Raw genomic sequence first — 20,046 nt, 5'->3', positions numbered from 1 at the left:
CTCACCCCTAACTCAGAGTGAGCAGAAAATACTACACAAAAACAACAGGTTTGACTGCAGCAGAAATTTTATTTTTTTATTCAAGTGGTAACTAATACAGTGATTAATGAGAGAGGAGTTTAAAACTTCAGCTGGAGAAGATGTAGCAGTGTGGGGAACAAGTGATCCCTGGAATTAGCCAAGAGCTCCTAATCCATGTGATGCTCCCTGGATTCAGACAACAGAATATTTAAGATTCTCAGGCTCTGGTGCTCACCTTTTGGCTGTTTGGGACAAATTTGTCTGTGTTGAAGGTGCTCTGGCCACTTCAGACTCAGAAAACAGTGGGAGAAAATTCCCTGAGCTGTTGGAATTCTGCCCCTCCTGCTACTGGTGACCATTCCTGCACAAAATACAGAGGAAGTGTCACTTAAAAATCCTTTAAAAAATCCTTCCCAATTAAACAGAGCAGCTCTTCAACACGTGGGGAAATTAAAATTTCAACCTTATTTTGAGATTAAAGAACTGATCCATATTAATTTAAAATTCTTGCTTCAAAATGTGACTAAAAGTCATTATTTAAACAATTTGAATTCTCAGCTGTGGGTTTTTGGAGAGAGAGGAGCTGCAAAGACCACACCAGGCTTGAATCCTGGATTATCAATGCCAGAGGAAGGGCATGTCTTGATTTCCAATTCTGTTGGGTCCATCCTTTGGGTCACCTACTTGTTTGATATTGGAATAACTCTGAGGGGAAAGCCCCCTCTTCACAGGAATCATGCACTGGCCTTTCAGCTAAAAGAATTTGCTACTTTCAGTGTCCCTTAGCCAAAAAACCACCAAAGTGTTGTGTGCTGCCAGCCCTGAACTGCACAGCTTCGGGCAGGAACCAGGAGAAATCCTGGATCTTGGAGTGAAATCCCATGGCCAATGAACCCAGGGTTCTGTCCTGTCCCCCAGCACTGGGCTTGTGCTGCAGCCCCTTTACATCTTGAATTCTGCAGTGAAGGAGTAAAACAGGAGTAAAGCAGGCTCAGCTGGACTTGTTCCATGCAGGAAGCTCAGGGAAGTCCTCGGGCAGCAGAGCGTGGACACGGCAGATGGGGCAGGTGCTGGAATGCTGCTTGAGCCACGTTCGGATGCACTGCGGGGACAGGGAGAGGGTCACAGGCAGAACTGGGAAGGGGAGCCCAGGGGAGGCTGAAAATGATTCATTGGCACTAGTGGGGAAGCTCTTCAGGGAGTTCTACACCCACAAATTTCAGTGGTGTGGAACTGTCCTCCTGCTCTGATCAGATTTATTCTGCAAGAACAAATCGGCATTAAAACCAAAAAGGTAAAGGGAGAAACGTGGAGTTATTCCAACACAATCCTGGATTTTTTACTTCATGAATTTCCACTAGCAGGAGGCAAATACAGAGTTTTCAGGGATAACCCATTCCCTGAGTGTGCTGCCAGCAATCCCAACCAAATTCATTCTCTGAAGCATCATCTGAAATCCATTCTGATGAATCATTTTACTTTCAAGAACACCTAAAGCTTTCTGTGGGCTGTGGGTCAAGTTTGGATGGCAAAGGCTACAAAAAGGAATTGTACCCTGTTGTTTAAGCACTGAAGGGTAAGGGGAGGGTAAAGGGGTTGTTTTTGAGGAGGAGATGAGGAACGGGAGCAGAACTCACCTCTCTGTGGAAGTGATGGCCACACTCGAGCTCACAGCAGTCTCTGCTCAGCTCATCGTGACAGATGCTGCAGGGATCCTCACTGCAGGCCTGGCCAGGAGAGGAATGCTCAGGTATTTAAAAATCAGCAATTAACCAGCACAATCTACTCAATTAACAAGGTCACTAACTTTAACCAAGTCTATTGAAAAATAAACAAGGCAATTTTTTTTTTCCCCCCAGGATTATTTCGTGTCTTGTACAAAGCACATGGCAACAACTCCAGTGAAACAGAAAACTTACAGCACTGTCCTGCTTCCTCCATTTGGCTTTAGATGTAGCTCCAGCATTTCCCCAGGGCTGCAGGTTTGGCTGGGAGGGGTTTTTACTGGAGGGGGTTTTAGGGGCGGGTGCTGCCCGGGGAGAGCCGGGGCGGATTCCTTCCACGGGCGCTTCCCTGCCCCGGGGAGCGGAGCCCGGGGAGTGCAGGTCTCTGCCTCCTGGAGGTGCCTGCACAGGGATCAGAAAGGAACTGTGTTCTTGGGGCTGTGCTGCCCTGCTTGCCATGGGAGGAAGAGGAGCAGCTGCAGCTCCAGTACCTTGAGCTGCTGGTCCAGGATGAGCTCGGTGGCCTGGCTCAGGATCTCATCGGGGCTCAGGCCGGCCACGCTGTTCCCATTTCTCCTCTGCACATCCCTGATGGAGGCAATGAGGTCTGAGCTGCAGGGACAGGAAAGGCAGGGTCAGGGATGGCCCTGGAGAGCAGGACAGGCTCACTGTTTGATCCCAGCAGGATCAAAGATAGCAGCTTTTCCCAGGAACTGGAGTCTGCTCCCAGTGACTCGCAGTATCCAGGATATAATTCCGTGAACAACCAACAGAATTCCTGCTCCCAGTGACTCGCAGTATCCAGGATATAACCCCTGAACAACCAACAGAATCATGGAATGGGTTGGGAGAGACCTGAAAGCTCATCCCATCCCACCCCTGCCATGGCAGGGACACCTTCCACTGTGCCAGGCTGCTCCAAGCCCCAGTGTCCAGCCTGGCCTTGGGCACTGCCAGGGATCCAGGGGCAGCCACAGCTGCTCTGGCAATTCCATCCCAGCCCTGCCCACCCTGCCAGGGAACAATTCCTCATTCCCAGTATCCCATCCAGCTCTGCCCTCTGGCAGTTTGAAGTCATTCCCCCTTGTCCTGTCCCTCCACCCCTGGTCAGCACAACAAAATCAATTCTTTCTGCCCTTCATCCCAGGCTGTTCAGACCATGTTTCACAGCACTCCTTCCACCCAGTACCTGCTGTGGCTTGGGAATATACTCTGGAGCTGGGCTAAAATATTTTCACTTTTTTTTGGAAGCTTTTTGTTGTTTGGAATTCCAGAAGGTCTCGGCTGCAGAGCTGAGGGATCTTGGTGGGTCTGGTTGGGCTGGACATGCTGGGAAGTACTTCCAGAAATGCCTGATGGGCAGGATGGTGAGATTCTATTGGAATGTGATCCCTCTGGAGCTTTGGGATGTGCTTTCCCAGCTGCAGAAGAAGCCTCGGAGGCTGCAGGTGCTGCCTTAGCTCCGGTCTGTGCTTGCAGTGGAGGCTGGGCTGGAGCTTTTCCATCACAACTGGAAAACGCAGGGAGGGCACTGGGATGTGCAGGTGCTGAGGAATAGGTGACAATGGCAGGATCACACATGGGAGGTCTGCCTGGCATTGTCTAGGAAACAAACACATTTCACAGGAAACAGTGATTAAAACAAATTCAGCATTTGCAGTGGGGATTGTAACAGGTTTGGCTCTGCCTAGGATCTCAAAGGTGACATCAGTTTATCTTAAAAACTCCCTGACATCAGGGCAGTTGTTTGACCTCATGGTTATTTCTCTTCTAAAAGGTCACTCTGGGTCTTACTGCAGGAAAAATAAATTCCAAATGCAAAACAAGAGGCACAAAAGTTTCTCTTTGCCAGTAAATTGGTGGTGATTAAGTTGTCTCCATATTCTGTGTCAGTAAATAGAAAGGACAGAACTAAAAATAAGTGGGGAATTACACAGGAGAGTAGGAGTGGAACTTGCAGAAGCCCAGAAAAAGTGTAATAACCATCTCAAGTATTAGACCAGAGCCTTGAATCTAAATTACACTCAGATAAAAAAAAAAAAAACCAAACAAAAAAACCAAAAAACCCCAAACCAAGGATTTCAACAGAGAAAAGAAAAAACAAAACCCAAAACTTAAAAAGGACAATCAGAGAGGTCAGAAGAAACTGCTTTGGTTTGAACAAAGCATTGGTGGAGCTGTTGGGCCATGAGAAAATGTCTGTGAACAGAATTTCTGGAGCTGTTCTCATTCCAGATGCAATCCCAGAAATGGCTCTGCTCCTCCTGACACATCTGGCTGGGAGCTGAGCTTGGAGTTTGCAGTCAGTGACACACAGTGCTGCAGGAATTCCTTTGGGAAAACTTCCCCATGAAAGGGTGCTCAGGCCTTGGCAGGGGCTGCCCAGGGAGCTTTGCAGTGCCCATCCCTGCAGGTGTCCCCTGGAGGTGGCACTGAGTGCTCTGGGCTGGGGACAAGGTGGCCGTGGGGCACAGCTGGGACTTCATGGGCTGGGAGGGCTTTTCCAGCCTCAGGGATTCTGGGATTCTGCATGATGGGGCTTATCCCAATGATTCTGGGGCTGTTCAAGCTGGAGAAGGCTCCAGAGAGCCCCTTGCAGTGCCTAAAGAAGCTCCAGGAGAGCTGGACACAGACTTGGGAGAAGGGATGGACTGACAGGACACAGGGAATGGCCTTGAGCTGAGGGAGGGCAGGGTTGGAGGGGATAATGGGCAGGAATTGTTCCCTGGGAGGGTGGGGATGGCCCTGGATCCCTGGCAGTGCCCAAGGCCAGCTTGGACATTGGGGCTTGGAGCAGCCTGGCACAGTGGGAGGTGTCAGGGCTGGAACTGGCTGATCTTTAAGGTCCCTTCCAACCCAAAGCATCCTGAATTCCAGGATTTTGGTGCTACAGGAACCCTACAACGGACAAAACCATCAGTGAGTCATTTCCAACTTGAAGCAGCTTGAGCCTCTCTCAGGAGCTGGGAATGTGCTGCTCCCTGACCCTCCCCTGTTCCTCTGGAGCATCCCCTGGCTGCAGGCAGAGCTTGCTGTGTCCAAGGCTGCAATTCCAGCTCTGGACACCTCCCGGCAGTGCCAGCCACGCCAAGGGAAATGCCAGGCACTGGAGCTGCTGTGGAAGGTGGGATACTCACAGCAAACCCCTGAGGCCAAGGAAAATCCACAATTTCCACTTTACTGAGGCAGTTCCGGGCCCCGTTCTTCACCAGCTCGATTTTCTCTTCATACTCAGCCTGCAGAAGGAAAACCAACCATCAGCAGCATCAACCTGAGCCCCCTCCTCATTAAAAATCACATTTTACAGTCAGCTGCTCACAGAGTTCCCTGGGTTTTTGGGTTTTTTTTTTTTTAAGAACTTCCATGGACAGGTCACCAACAAAAACAATAGACTTGTTAATATGGTGTCGTGGTTTGGAATAGGAGGAGATCTAGGAAAGTGATGCAAAAATCTTAAAATTAAATTAATGAAAATTAAATTAAATCTTGAAATTCGTAAAATCTCAACAAATCAAAACCACCACACGTGGGGACCCAATTTTGAAGCAAGTGTATAAAAGGCAGATTTTTGCTTTTCAAATAGTGAATATATCCACTAGAAATGACCAGCCTGGACTCCAAACTGTCTCTTTCTTTTGTAATTAAAAAAATTCCCCTCAGCATTTGGAGGACAAGCTACTGGTGTTTTAACAAACAAATGCAAAGTTATTTAATGCTTTCATTTCCAAAGTTCAACTGAGAAGCTGGTGGAGAGAAATGAAATTTTACCTCGACTTTTTCCAGTTGTTTCTTGACATTTGAAATAAATATTTCCCAGGAATCAATCTGGGACTTCAACACAGGAGCTGCTGAAGCTGAGCTGCTGGAATATTGAGGATTTACAGTTAAACTCCAACATTCCCATTATTTTTAACACCAGTGCTGTTGGCCCAACAGTTCCTCCCTCAACAATTAATTCCAGTTCAAGTTTTCAAAGGATTTCAGGTTAAAATCAGTTGCACTGCAGCTCAAGGGATACTGGGCAGGAATAACTGAATTATTATTTTATTATTATTACTATTACTACCACTACCACCCAGATAATCTGATTTTCCCAGCTCAGAAAGACAACAAGGATCAGGATGAAACTCAACTTCCAGCTGAATTTTGTTTGGGGCAATATTATTTACCCCCAATTCTGTGCACTTTTATACTACTACTACTATTATTTTTATTATTATTATTATTATTATTTATTATTCATATAAATACTATATATTCCATATAACAACATAAAATAAAAACTATAGTAGATATAATTATAGAATATAAAATAAATATTATATAGTAAATAAATAACAAGCAGAAGCAGTGGAATTCCTGGTGGGAACTGCCAGGACCTGCCCAGTGCCTTCAGCATCCTGAGATTTCCTTCTGCCTTGGCAATGGTGCCTTTGAGCTTCCAGATTTCAGTTTCCTTCCAGGTCTGGAGCACTGAGACCTGTGACAAAAAAGAACAAAAAGAGACAGACAAAAATTTTAAAAACAAAACACAACAAAAAAAAAAAAAAAAACCCAAAAAAAAAAAAAAAAAAAAAAAAAAAAAACCCCAAAACAAACAAAAAAAAAAAAAAAAACCCACCACAAAAGTCACAAAAAAACCACCAACCCAAAAAAACCACCAAGTTAAACAAACAAGACAAAAAGGGATAAAACCTCAAACTGGGTTTTAATAAGAATTTAAGAATTTCATTTAAGAATTAAAATGCAATAAGAATTTAAAATTTAGTAAGAGTTTGAGGATACAAAGTGCACACACAGTTCCTACAGTGAGGAATTTTCAGGTGGAATTTCCATCCTTGGCATTTCCAATATTTACTCAACATCTTTGTTACCATTCCCCCACCTCCAATCAGCACAACCCCAGATGTAACAAGAGCTTTTCAAGGATTTTTTTTTGGTTGTACCTCTGCTTTAACAGCTCTTTTCTCACACTCCTGGCTGTCATCCTGACTCTTTTTTATCAGCTCTTCTAATTTGCTTTTCTCACTAGCAAATTTATTACTGTGAAAGAAAAAGAAATGAAATATTTGAGTAACATTCACAGCAGAGCAGCATTTAAAATGTATGCCATTTTAGAGGTTTTATACAGCTACTCAGTGTCATGTAATCAAGGCTAATGTATGAGATTAGGATTTTCTTTATTCTAAATATTAATATTTACTCATGGTAAGTAAAAGCAAATTAAGAGTAAGAAATATGGGTTAAAGTGCTGATTTTCCCCTAAACCTTTACCCAGAGTGAGGCAGAAAAATGTAAATATTGCTGGAAGGAACATGAGTTTTACCTGGTCTCCAGAAATGTATTTAAACATGCATTATATTGCTTTTCCTTGTCATCAATGGTCTTCAAATACCTACAGGAATGAAACATTTCTTGAGCTTGCTGTGGAAAAGGTTTATTTGCAAATATGGGACATGTTCCTCTATAACCAGCGGGACAATCTGTAGGGTTTGGATCCTGTTTAATCCCTGAGGAATTATGGAATTCCCAGCCCTGGGAGTGTCCAAGGTCAGGTTGGAGCAACCTGGGACAGTGGGAGGAGTGGAAATAAATGGTTTTTAAGGTCCATCCCAACCCAAACTACTCAGGGATTCTATTCTAAATACATTTAACTTAATTGCTAATAAAGCAGTGATTAAGATAAAACCAGGCTGATGATTTTTTTCAGGAGAGATTTGGCCCAAACTACTTAAGACTAAAGATAAAACAAAGGCATTCAAGGACCAAAGTCTGGGCTCTATAAACTCAGAGGACATTAAAATAGAGTAGGAATTGTCAAATCTGATCAGGAGAATTATTGCTAAATCAGTTTCATCAGTTTTTTAAAAGCTATTTCAGATGTTTGCCTGTAATTTGCCAAAAAAATTCAAAATGAGAAAGGGGCCATATCCATGGCCCAGCCTAACACTGGGAGAAAATGTCTGGCTGGTTTCACAGCCAAGGATTAAATTTCCTTAAAGAGTTCTGAAGTTTAGACTGTCAGAATGAGGGGATGTAAATCTATTTACAGCTGTACCTCTCATTTGTGTCTGAATGTTTTTTAGCTGTGCCCTTCAGAGCTTTTAAATTCTCCCGATTTTCTTTCTTCTCCTGCTGCCATTTCTTCATTTGTGCTTCTGAGTCTTGGTGGAACCAATCCAGCTCATTCTGGGACACCTGAAGGCAGAAAAGGAACCTTCATTTCTGAAAATTGTGGTTTATTCTGATAAAAGTTGGAGCAGACTGAGGATATTTGACTCTTACTTACAATACTCCGACAGTAACTCAATCACAACCAACAATTATTACTATTACATTACCAATAAATATAAATAAACAAGATATATACCAAAAAACACCTTTTAGGGATTTTAAGCCAATACCTAATATCCTTTAGATAAAACATATCAACAATAAACATTAACACACCTCAGTAAAACAGTTCATATTACAAGCACACAAAACCAAACATCACTGTGATTTCTCACACATTTTAACCAAACAATTCAAATTTACCAACACCCATAAGTACTCTCCCAAGAATTACCTCACATCTACAAAATAATTTCCTAATTACTGTTACAAACCCCAAATCAGGGATCAGTCAGGGAATGCTGGAATGGCTGGGGTGCCCCAAGCTCCTTGGACACTTCAGGGCTCCCAGGGATTCCACAACCTCTGATCCATGGGAAAACCTTTACCTTAGTCTCTTCAATACTTTTTTTCAGGAGCTCTTCCCAAGCAGCAATTTCCTCCAAGCTCCTGCTCTGTGACTGCTCAAATTTCTCCTCTGCTTCTCTGAGTTGTTCTTGCAATACCTGGTGCTCCTTTTCCATACGGAGAATATCCCCCTGGAAATTAATCAGTTACAAAAACCAGTTTGATTGATGCCAGCTCCCAGTTCAAAGGTCACATGTTCTCACTTTTATCTCCTGGTACAGACATAAACCTGCCATTAACACCAGTCTGAACTGTCTCCATGCCCAAATGGAATATTTAAATCCAGGTTTTGGGTGAGGAAATGCCTCAAACATTCAACATCTGAATAGCTTAGAATAAAACAATCAGAATATCAAATATCAGAGCAAAGCTCAAAAATCACTTCCTCGTGAGGCTGGGTGATGTTTCCAAGAACATCACAGAACACAAAAACAGCCAAACAACCCAAAATTCAAAATATCTGTAAAAACCTGTTGTTTTCAGAGAATTTTAATTTCTTCACTGTTCATTTTTTGGACATTCTTTTAACCTGCCTCATGAGAAATGTACACCAGGATGCAGGCAACTTACTTGTTGATTTTCAAATGGATGGAAAGGCAAAGTATTGGTCTCCCTATCAGCAACTTCCTGATTTACCTAGAACAGAAAAAATATCAGAATCTGATTAAAAATCTCAGTTCATAGATGAGCTGCTCTGGTTTGGAGCTTTTGTACCTCCCTGAGGGTTTTATAAATCCAACTCTAATCCAGGCCTAGAAATGATGTAGGAAAACATTGTGGAGGTGTTTCTGAAAGGGATTTCTTTTTTCTTTTCCTGATTTCATTGACCATGAGCAACTCCAGGGAGTTCTGTGAGTCTTTAAACAAAGCTATGCTCTAAAAATCTGAAAAATGAAGACTTGCAGGAAGTGTCTCACCCTCCTGTCAGGGAGTGGTAGAGAATGAGAAGGTTCCCCCTGAACCTCCTCCACAAATCCAAACCCTCAAATGTGGAAGTGAAAATAAATCCCTGAACTCATCACAAAAGGAGAAAAATAACAACACAGAATGACTTTGCTTCCTCTCTAAAGCGAACTGAAACTTTTGTGCAGCAGTTCCCTGTGTGACACCCAGGGAAAAAAGAGCTGCAGGAACTTCAGGAACAACAAAATTCAGTGAGCAGCTCTGAAGAATTACAAATGAAAAAATGAGTAATCACAGAAAGAGAAAGTTCTCAGAAATCATGGAATGGTTTGGGTTGGAAGGGACCTTAAAACTCATCCACTGCCACCCCTGCCATGTGGAAAGGTTTAATCTTAGTCATTAACTGGGCCTGGAATCTGTAAGTCTGGGATGAAAACACAACAATGGAAGAGCTCTACACCAGGGATACAACATGGATTTTTAGCAGCAATCTTGTAGGGAGAGGAAGGAGCTGCAAACCTCAAATTAGGCATGGAAGGGACCTTAAAATGTGCAGGGACACCTTCCACTGTGCCAGGCTGCTCCAGCCCCAGTGTCCAACCTGGCCTTGGGCACTGCCAGGGATCCAGGGGCAGCCACAGCTGCTCTGGGAATTCCATCCCAACCCTGCCCACCCTGCCAGGGAACAATTCCTCATTCCCAAGATCCCATCCAGCCCTGCCCTCTGTCACTGGGTGCCATTCCCTGTGTGCTGTCCCTGCATGCCCTGGAAATTGTCTCTCTCCAGGTTTCCTGGGGCTCCTTCAGGCCCTGCAAGGCCACCCTGAGCTCAGCCCAAAGCTTCTCCTGTGCAGCTGAACAATCCCAGCTGTGCCAGCCTTTCCTGCCAGCAGAGCTGCTCCATCCCTCTGCTCATCCTGGTGGCCATAAAATCTCTCCAGCATTTTTCCCACTCCTTACCTGAACAGCCACCATCTTTGTGTGAGGATTGCTCTTCATGCCAGGTTTATTTTTCCTCCCTTTTTCCTCTTTAACACATTTGCCTCCCTCAGCTTCATCTGAACCGTTTGGAAAAGCAGAATCCTTTTTATCCAAGTTCTCCAACTGGCCCCAAGAGCCTCTGTAGCCCTGGATTTCACCTGGCACAAAACCCTCAGGGCTGTATTTCCCACCTGGAATTGTTGATTCCCAATTTTCCTGAGGAGCTGCAGGATCAGCATAAATAAAGCCAGGCTGTGCCAGGGGCAATATTCCATACTGATAACCCCAGGAGCTCTGAGGTAAAAACACAGCCGGGCCTGGAGGCTCGAAGTCCTTTAGCAAAACACCTGAAAATGGAGTCTCATTTTCCATGGAATCAACACTTCCATTTTCCAGAGGATTCCCAGGAACGCAGGAGGCAGGGAAGGAGCAGGGAAAATATTGCTGGGTGTGATAATTTGGTAAATCAGGAGCTGCAGCCAAAGGGGCACCCAAAGGGTACGAGAGAGGCTTGAACTCCCGGGCATAGGGATTCAAGGGCAGCTTGCTGGGGGAAGAACTCCCCTGGAATTCCCCAGGTGGATTTTCTTCTTTATTCCCATTTCTGCTTGGATTTCCTTCAAAAAGGACCGAGTGCTTCCTTAGGCCAATCAGGTTATCCACCGTGATGAAACGAAGGGATTTCAGCAGGAAGGCCTGCAGGCCGCCTTCATCTTCCACCACCTTCCGAGTCTCCTCAGGGAAATTTTCATATTCCCCAACCAATAATTTATTATTAATTTCCAGAGGGCCATGTTCTTCCAAGATTTGAGAGAAATAACTTTAAAAAAAAAAAAAAAGATATAATGAATTGAAGTTTTTTAATCCATTTATCCATTCCTTCATAGTCACGCTACACTCACCAGGATCCCAATTAATCCAAAAAATTATTAAAATTATGAAGTAGAATTAAACCCCCTGAAGCTCCTAAATACAGAAATTTATACTTACTCATATAAATTCTCAGAGATTGGATCTGGATTATTATTATTATTCATTTGATAACTGTTACTATTTGAAATATTATAGCGAGCTTCGAATTCCTCCAGTTGCTCCTGGAGATATTCTGGGATTACAAAGGGTTCATTTGAAAAATCTCTGTACCTTAAAAATCAGAAAAAAAAAAATCAAGTTAACCCAGCCTTGGTGTTTTTAAGGGATTCTTCTCCAGCAGTTTGGAGTTTGGGCAATAAAAGCAGAATCAAATACTCACAAATTATTTTCTTCTATAAATATCTTCTCTTCTTCTCGTGGTGCTGTACTAACTCCACTGGATAATACTAAAATAGACTAATTAAAAACAGATTCCTTTTAGTTTTTATCTCACAAAAGCTAATGTAAAATAATCCACTGCAAAGACCAGGAGTAACTTATTTACACTGAATTTTGTTCTTTAAATTCACCGTGTTCATTATGAACTGCAAAATTTCCAGGTAAAATTATCAGTGCTAAGCCACAGCAAGAAAATTCTTAATTAAAGTTATTAATTTCTTTTTCAGAACTTATTTGGGAAAGAGAACTTGGAATATACAGCCCCAAATCCTTCTTTTTTACCAATTTCATCAAAATTTAATTAAACTTTCTTTTAAATTTGAGTCTGTAACAAACAGGAGTTATCCCTAATTCCCCACGCAACTCTGGTTATTATTATTGTCTATACCATTATAGACATTTTAATTGTCTTTGTTTTTATTATCTAATAATTTAGAAATACACAAATAAATGCACCTGAGTCAGAAAAATAAATCCTGAGGAAAAAATCTTAAGTTCACTCTTGAAATTCTAGAAAAATTATAAAGTGGTGAGTGCATGAGGTTTTCAATAAAGCAAAATCCTCCAAAAAGCAGCAGAAAATGCAGGCAGAATAATATTCCAATAAAATCTATAAAATAATGAATAATTAATCACATTCGTGAGCATGAAATGGAGTTTTTTGCACTGAATTCCCATCTTCCCACATGGAAAATTAAAATCACAATGATAATTCAGAATTAAGCCAGTGGAAGATGCCTCCAGTCAGAGCCAAAGGGAGTCATAAATAAATTTTTAATTAGCTTTTATACTGATAAATTTAAACAAAACAGTATCATTTGGGTCTTAACAGCTTAATTTTACTTCAGGAAAAGCCACTTCAGTAAGGAATCTCCTCAAGGTATTTACAAAAACAGCTCCCATCCACCTGAATGCCAGAAATTCTAAAAAAATCCCAATTTTTTGGTGGGTTTTTAGTAGTAAATAGATGGTACCTGCTTGGTAAAAGCTGCTTCAGCAGCTTCCAAAGTTACTGACCTTTGAATCTTTCAAATTCTTCTTCCTGTTTTTATTTTTAACTTTGATTTCATTATTCTGAAACAGAAAATAAAATGAAGGCACAGGATTGGTAAACGTTTTGGTTTTCCAAGAAAGACAAAGATGAAGGAACTGAAATTGAAATTATTCTTTAACAGGATTGGGATTACACAAGAACAGAATAATTACAAATTATTCTAGGCTGTAACACTGAAACCAAAGCAGTTTTTTGTGCTGGTTTTCATTTCATTCTTGGATTTCCCCAAGTCAGGAAATGAAAAAGCAAACAAGTTCTGCATTTTATTTATGTATACATTTAAAAATATGAATTTTAGTAATGTGCACATTAAAAATTCTGCATTTCATTAATGTATAGATTTTTAAAAAATCTGCATTTCATTAACATGTACATTAAAAATCCAGCATTTCATTAACATGAACATTAAAATTCTGCATTTCATTAACATGTACATTTAAAATTCTTCATTTTATTAGCATACACTTTAAAATCCTGCACTTTGTTAATATGTACATTAAAAAGTCTGCATTTTATTAATGTGCACGTTAAAAATTCTGCATTTTATTAATATGTACATTAATTAACTCTTGAAGCTTGATTCTCAATCAAAAGTAAATCCTGGATTTGTAAAGGTACATTTAACTGCAGACAAGAACTTCAAACGAGGGTGCCTCAAACACAGAATTAACTGAAATCCAAAATCTATTTCGGCCAATTGGGATGGATTTTAATGATGACACCAATCAAAAAGTGATTCAGAATGAGGCACACTTGAAAAACTATTACTAAATAATTCAAATATCAAATAATTTAAAAGGGAGCTAAAACAAGAGATTAAATCTCCAATAAGTCTGAAGGACCAGGCTGCAAAATATTTCCTTTTCTAAAATAGCAAAAAGTTCTTTCCGAGCTGAGGCCAAAGAGAAATGAAATTCACTTACTGGTAAATTCTCATTTCCCTGCTTCTTTAATATAATGGTTGGATCATCTGTTGAAAGGATAAAATTCATGGTGATTGATGGAAATAACAGTATTTTAATTAATTTACAATTTGACTGTGAAATCCCAGGAATTATTGCTCTAATCCTTCATCCAACACCACCAAAGCAGCTCCAAAACTGCAGCTGCAGAACTTTAATGTTAAAAATGCACAATAAAAATGAATTTTTACTGGAAATGTTTGATCCCTTTGCCTACTCACCCATTTTATCAAAGAATTCATCTAAAGCTTGATGCAGGTCTGGAAAATGTTCTCTGTTTTCCTCTAAAAGCCATATAAAACAACGGGATTTCTCTAGGGGAGGGGTGAGGAAATAATCACAAATTTCTTGCTTTTCACTATCAGCTGCCACATAATCAAATTTACTGCCATATTTCTGGTTCCACAGTGGGGTTAAAATAGAAAGGTCAAGCTCTTGCAGAACTTGGCCATATTGAAGGAGAAAGTTTTCTGTAGCCGTCAGACCTGAAAAAGATGGAAGAAAAAAAATCCCAATATTTCATTCCAGCTTTCAATTTTTAATGCTTAAAATGGGATATTCCTCTTCAAAGGGCAAGAGTTTGGTCCAGAAATTCCATGTACAGATGATGTGAGAGCTTTTGTGTCTTGGAAATGCAAACAAAACCCGAGGAATGGGGTTGATATAAATTCCACTCTCAACAATTGTTATTTGTATAATAATAATAAGATTTGGATCTATTCTATGAATGGATAGGATAGGATGGGATAGAGTAGAATAGAATAGAGTAGAATTCTTGGAAGGATGTGAAATGAATAGAGTAGAGTAGAGTAGAGCAGAGTAGAGTAGAGGAGAATAGAATAGAATAGAATTCTTGGAAGGATATGGATGTGATAAAGCAAAATTAGGAACCCCAATCCCCAAAATTCCACTTTTTATCCATCATTAACCCATCAGGAAACTGCAGAGTACCAGCATGAAATTATTTCCAAGTTTAATGGCAAAACCCCACCATTATTTACTCTCCAAAATCAGGCTGTTGCTACAAATATCAGCATTTAAGCCCATTCTGGAATCTTAAAACCATTTAAAAATTGTTGAATTTTCTCCGCCAAATCCCCGCCGAGCTCCCGAGCCACCCAAGCCGTGCTCCCCTCTGGAAATCAGGGAAAGGACAAAGAGGAGAAGTTTTGCTTTGCTGTTCCAAAGAGGAAAAGAGAGAATTTCCTGTGCTGCCCAGAACCCACCCAGGTGATCCAGGTGCTGCAGCCACTTGTGCACTTTGGGATCCACCTCTCCCAGCTGGCTCAGCACGTGCAGGAAGCCCCTGCTCTGCACCCGCCCCTTCTCCTGGATTAAGGAGCTCAGCAGCTGCTCCAGCACCTCCTGGGGAGTGCTGTTCATTTGGGAATACGAGGTGAAATCCTCCTCTCTGATCACACCCCAGGCCAGTAATTCCTTTAATAATTTGGAAGTGTCAGGGACTGCAGCTTTGATCTGCTCGGAATTGCGCCGGATGTGCTGCAGGATCAGGTCCCCGGAGTATAAATCCTGGCCAGAACCTGGAAAAGTCAAAAGATTGCAATTAAAAAAAGCACAAAACCAGCAAGATTTCCTTGTCCTTACCACAATTCCAACTTAAAAAGCAACTTTTAAAAGCTTTAAAAACTTACAAAAGCTCAAAAACCTTAAAAAAGCTCAAAAACTTAAACCAACTTAAAAAGCACAGATAATTTGGGTTAAGTGGTTTAATTCTAATTATTTGTTTTACACTGAGAATTACAGGATTTAAAGAATTATTTTTCTCCATACATCCTGAGCATTAGGAATTTGATCCAACATTGATTTAAATTTTTGTTTAAACAAACAAACACCTTGCCCAGATTTTAGGATGAGGTCGCAGTGACCTGCAGTGGCTCCAAGGATCACAACTAAAGATGAGCCAGAGAAAAGGAGAGAGCAAAGAATTAAAACAAAACAAACAGGAAATAAATGAAGTTATAATAATAAATGATTTTACAAATCCACAGGGAAGCCAAAATCTCCGAAATTTTCAGGATATGCCATTGAACAGGGAACAGGCACCCAGACAGCACCAAGCATGGGATTAAAACAATACACCCCAGAGTATTTAACAAGGAATCCTAGGAAATTATAAATTAATTATATCCCAAGTTGATAATACAGATTAAAAAAATAATTTTCCAACATCCCCCCTTTTCCTTTGCCCTGAGCTCTGGAATGTGGAGCAGCCATCATCCATCAAGGCATAAACTGAGGCTTTAAATGCTTACAAAGCCACAGACTGAAATATTTTTCCCCCCAATCATCTGAAATGCACTTTTCAAGATCACTCTGTCTTTATTTGAGGTGTTTTTTCTCCAACAGTGTCCCAGGGTGCTTTTCCTGAAACCCCTTTCCAATGGGTTCAGTCAGAATTGGAGCCTTTCCCCACTCCAGGCTGATTCTGCAGGAATCAGCCAAGGAAAATTTTCTACAATGAATAAAACCACACAGCAATGAAACCACACAGTAACATCCCCCAGCAGTCTGGACAATAAAACCAGAAGTGAAATAAAATTTGTCTGAAGTAAAAAATCAAATTTTTCAGAGGGGGGGTGATGCTCAGTATTCGAATTCTGCTGTGATCAAGCTGGGATTATTCAGAATGCTGATCCCACTGCTTTGTGCTAACTCAGAATCCCAGGAAAAGTGAGGCTGGAAAAGCCCTCCAGGATCATCAAACCCAACCTTAGATTCTGATCCCCACCTTGTGCCAGCCCAGAGCTCCTTCCTTGGACACCCCAGGGATGGGGGCCCCAAACCTCCCACTCCAGTGCCCACCCTTCCCATGGAGAAATCAGCCCAAAACTCCCCATTTTCACCCACCCCTGTGCTGGCTGAACTGGGATTGGTCATTTCCCTCCTGCTTTTCCTCAGCGTTTTCCCTGGCACAATTCCTGGCCTCTTCTCGCGCTCGTTTTCGCCGCTGCTTCTTTTCTTCCTTCATTTTTATCTTCCTAAGACTGCAAAAAGCAATTCAGCAGCCAGCCAAACGTTAATTGAGGTGCAAATATCACACTGGAAAGTACAAATGGAATAAAAGTGGTCTTCATTTAGAAGCAGAGACCACAAAACTTCCTAAAAATGTTGATTTCCTCAAGATGTAACAACTTTTACTCCCATTAAGGAAGTCTAAACTAGGATTGGCTTCAATACTCTTATTCTTAATTTATCACTCAGCATTTTCAACCAAATATTAACATTTTATTCCTTTCCTTTTAAAAAACCTGTTTTGTTTGTCCTCTCAGCTTGATTCCTCATTATTTAAAGGTTACTTGACCAAAAAATTGCCAACCCAGTTATGTCAAATGTCTGGGAATCAGTAACTACAGCAGCAGCATAAAATACATTTCTATTTACACTTTCTAAACATTCACACAAAATAAATTCTGTGGATCAATCTAAATGCTTTTACCATTGGATTATAATGGATTTTACCTGACTTTTTTGTTTATCAAGGGCAAGGAAAACTTTCCAAAATATTTGTAAAAAGGCATGAAAATCCCTCCTGTTTTGCTCTCAAAATCAATTCAAACAGGACAAATCTTACCTTGAACATTTCTGTTTTATACAGGCCCTTGGTGGTGGTTCCTTGAGTTTTGGGATTTTTTGTTCAAACTACCAAAATAAGGGATAGGACAGGAATTAAATTTGGGTTATGACACAACAAACCCCACAATCATTTCTGCTTCTCTCAGGTCAATATTGCCCTGGGGAGAATTCATAATCTGGGGAGAATTCTCAATTTTCCTGTACCTCTGGGGAGCTATTCCTGAAGGATTATTGAATTCATTGAATTCCATTCCCATCCATGACAACCTGACCAACACCACAGGGCAATTCCTGCTCCACTAGAACAGGAAATTCATATTCCTAAATAATCCTCACATTCTGTTAAGGCAGCACAATTGGTTTTTTGAAGTTATATTCTCACTTCACTTCATCTCCCATAATATTCTGATTAATTTCACATAAAACATGACCATACTTACTTCACGTTTTACCAGCCCAGAAGAATTGAAAATAGCTATTTTTGAAATAAGGCCTTTACAATCGGGAGTAAAACACATTTCCTTAAGGAAATCCTGCAGGAGAAAAGGACACACACAACAAAGGCATTTAAATCCCCACACCATTTATATCCCTGTACAAATTAATTCCTCAATTTGAGGTGACCAAAGCAATTAAAGGAAGCACAATCCCAAACACATCCTGGATGTTGACCTGGGAAGGGCTGAAAATCAAAAATCATGGAAAATCTGTGGCATCTTTTACTCTTTTACTCCCTCCAACTTCACACCCAAGAGTCAACTTCCAGAATAATTTTAGGAGTTCCAGATTTCTCTTCACTTTATCCTGGCTGCTGAATTGTGTGGAATTCATTGACATCTCTCAATGCTATGATCTTAAAAAAATTAAAAATTCCAGTCTGGCAAAGGCCTCCCTCACCTTATCATTTTTATCACTGTAGCTTGTTGTTTTCAGCTTTTTCCAGCAGCTGATGTGGAATTCCACTCTGCACTGCTGACAGCAAATAACACGTATAAAACCCTGAAAATGGCAAAAATGGAACATTTTTAAATAAAACCAAAAAAAAAGCAGTACTCAGCTTAGCAGATCATATAAAAAGGAGCAGAAAATAGGTAAGTTTTACTCCTCAAACCTTTCTCAACTGAAAGTTTACCTTAAAGTCTGGGTCTGTAAAATATATTTGTATTTTGGAGTAGCCATGGCACTGCTGGTATCGACAAACAGCATCTGGCTCTGGAGGGAATTGACATTCCTCAATATAATTCCTTAAAGCCATCTGGAAAACACAGAATTATCAGAGTTAAAGTGCACAGAACCAAGAAAAGATTCAACTTCTACTCACAAACTCCTGGGGACTGCAGTGAAACACATCCCTCTAGGCAAAGCAGTGACTAATCCCAAAAAACCAACTCTTTTCTAGTGAAAGCCAGGCAAGATTGGCCTTTTATGGCCAAAATATCCCAGGGGTTGCTTGAAGCGCTGGCAGCTGTGTGCTCACAGCCTCAAACACCCCGAAAAATGCAGGTTTGTCCTGGGCCAGTGTCCCACATCCTGCCCCATTCCAAAGGGCTTTATCATTGTCCAAATGATTAAACAGATTATGGGGCAGAAATGGGGTTTTTTGGTCATTTCTGAAGACTCCCAGAGTTTCCAGAGTGTCTCACCTGGCACCTGGGAAAAGGACCAAGCTCAGAGCTGGCCCTGGGGATCCAGGGAGGTCGGCCAGGAAAATTTCTGAGGGAAAGACACCAGAGTGGCTTCATGTGAAATCAGGGCAGGGCTGGAACTGATGCCTCAGGTTTGAGCTTTTCTATTTTTCACATTCTGTGCTGCTTTAGTGTGCACTTCTGAGCTTCATATTATGGGATGGTGAGCTCTGTGCACAGAGCAGGGAGACAAAACAATTCCTGCTCCAGCTGGGCACCAAGGACAAATGATCCAAATCTCAGCCCAGGAGCACAAACCCCGTGGGCTGCAGAGAGAAAAACAAGCAGGATGGGAGTGCAGGGGCTGAGCTGGAATTGGACACTGAACTGCAATGTGCACATGGAGCAGAGCTGATCCCAGGGAGAGACCCCGTGAGCGCTCGTGCATTTTGGGGCCGTTTGGGTTCATCTTGGGTGCAGCCCTGGCTGGGCTCTTGTGCTGCCCAAGGTGGATCCATGGAGGCCTTTTGATAAATCCCTGCTTTATTCTTTAGCTCTGCCCAGCCTCTGCTCTGGGGCAGCCTGTACAAGGCATCAGAAGTGAGCCCAGATTAATTTAACACCACCAAGAACAGAGCCCTGATGAAGCCTGGCAGGTATCTGCATTGTCAGAGGTCCCAGACCATGGATGGATGTACCCAGATTGTCTCTGAGAAATCCTGAGGGTGGTTTTTGGCAGGAAAAAGCCCAGAAATGCCGTTTCTACCACAAACTCTGCAGGTCTGGGGAGTTTGGCCAAGTGAAAAACCTTCCCAGTTCAGCTGTGTTAAAAATGCCTCTGTGCAGAGCAGCTCCTGCTGCCACGTTTTTCCAGTCAAACAGGGAATTTTACCACTAAATCCCAATGTTTTATTCAGGAACTACACGGTCAAAGTCTCCTAGTTTCGTTTTAAATCATCAAATTCTTGGTTTTGCCAGTTTAGATTTTTTAAGTGGTTCTCCCCAGAATTCTGTTGCATGTTCACACCTGAAAGTTTGGGAGCGTGCAAGGAAGAGAATCAAACATTACCCCAAAATCATTGGGGCTGGAAAAGCGCTCCCAAATCCAACCTGTGACACATCCCCAACTT

The 20,046-nt window shown here is 41.6% G+C and overlaps 1 protein-coding gene across 5 annotated transcripts in view; it reads right to left on the bottom strand.

Moving 5' to 3' along the window:
* Positions 1 to 55: 55 nt before the first annotated feature.
* The window catches only part of TTC3 (tetratricopeptide repeat domain 3), a 51,875-nt gene continuing 31,884 nt past the window's right edge, over positions 56 to 20,046 (bottom strand). For 4 of the 5 annotated variants that reach the window (XM_041400009.1, XM_041400010.1, XM_041400012.1 and 1 more), the window contains 25 exons: positions 18,424 to 18,546; positions 18,189 to 18,290; positions 17,732 to 17,824; positions 17,290 to 17,357; positions 16,566 to 16,702; positions 14,924 to 15,238; positions 13,919 to 14,182; positions 13,659 to 13,705; positions 12,699 to 12,755; positions 11,623 to 11,699; positions 11,361 to 11,513; positions 10,350 to 11,190; positions 9,057 to 9,122; positions 8,468 to 8,617; positions 7,804 to 7,943; positions 7,072 to 7,140; positions 6,692 to 6,788; positions 6,125 to 6,225; positions 5,514 to 5,607; positions 4,883 to 4,981; positions 2,935 to 3,347; positions 2,237 to 2,357; positions 1,941 to 2,147; positions 1,659 to 1,748; positions 56 to 1,123 (listed from right to left, as the gene is read on the bottom strand). In XM_041400009.1, coding sequence (XP_041255943.1) covers positions 1,013 to 1,123; positions 1,659 to 1,748; positions 1,941 to 2,147; positions 2,237 to 2,357; positions 2,935 to 3,347; positions 4,883 to 4,981; positions 5,514 to 5,607; positions 6,125 to 6,225; positions 6,692 to 6,788; positions 7,072 to 7,140; positions 7,804 to 7,943; positions 8,468 to 8,617; positions 9,057 to 9,122; positions 10,350 to 11,190; positions 11,361 to 11,513; positions 11,623 to 11,699; positions 12,699 to 12,755; positions 13,659 to 13,705; positions 13,919 to 14,182; positions 14,924 to 15,238; positions 16,566 to 16,702; positions 17,290 to 17,357; positions 17,732 to 17,824; positions 18,189 to 18,290; positions 18,424 to 18,546 — 4,035 coding nt within the window. In that variant the 3' untranslated portion in view covers positions 56 to 1,012. The remainder of the gene's footprint in view (positions 1,124 to 1,658; positions 1,749 to 1,940; positions 2,148 to 2,236; positions 2,358 to 2,934; positions 3,348 to 4,882; positions 4,982 to 5,513; positions 5,608 to 6,124; positions 6,226 to 6,691; positions 6,789 to 7,071; positions 7,141 to 7,803; positions 7,944 to 8,467; positions 8,618 to 9,056; positions 9,123 to 10,349; positions 11,191 to 11,360; positions 11,514 to 11,622; positions 11,700 to 12,698; positions 12,756 to 13,658; positions 13,706 to 13,918; positions 14,183 to 14,923; positions 15,239 to 16,565; positions 16,703 to 17,289; positions 17,358 to 17,731; positions 17,825 to 18,188; positions 18,291 to 18,423; positions 18,547 to 20,046) is intronic. The other variant, XM_041400011.1, reaches the window with a different exon arrangement.

This window comes from Onychostruthus taczanowskii, unplaced genomic scaffold (genome assembly GCF_017590055.1).
Source record: "Onychostruthus taczanowskii isolate IOZ18803 unplaced genomic scaffold, ASM1759005v1 scaffold17, whole genome shotgun sequence".
Classification (NCBI taxonomy): Eukaryota; Metazoa; Chordata; class Aves; order Passeriformes; family Passeridae; genus Onychostruthus; species Onychostruthus taczanowskii.
The sequence above is the reverse complement of the archived record's forward strand: the minus strand, read 5'-3'. Positions and strand labels throughout refer to the sequence as shown.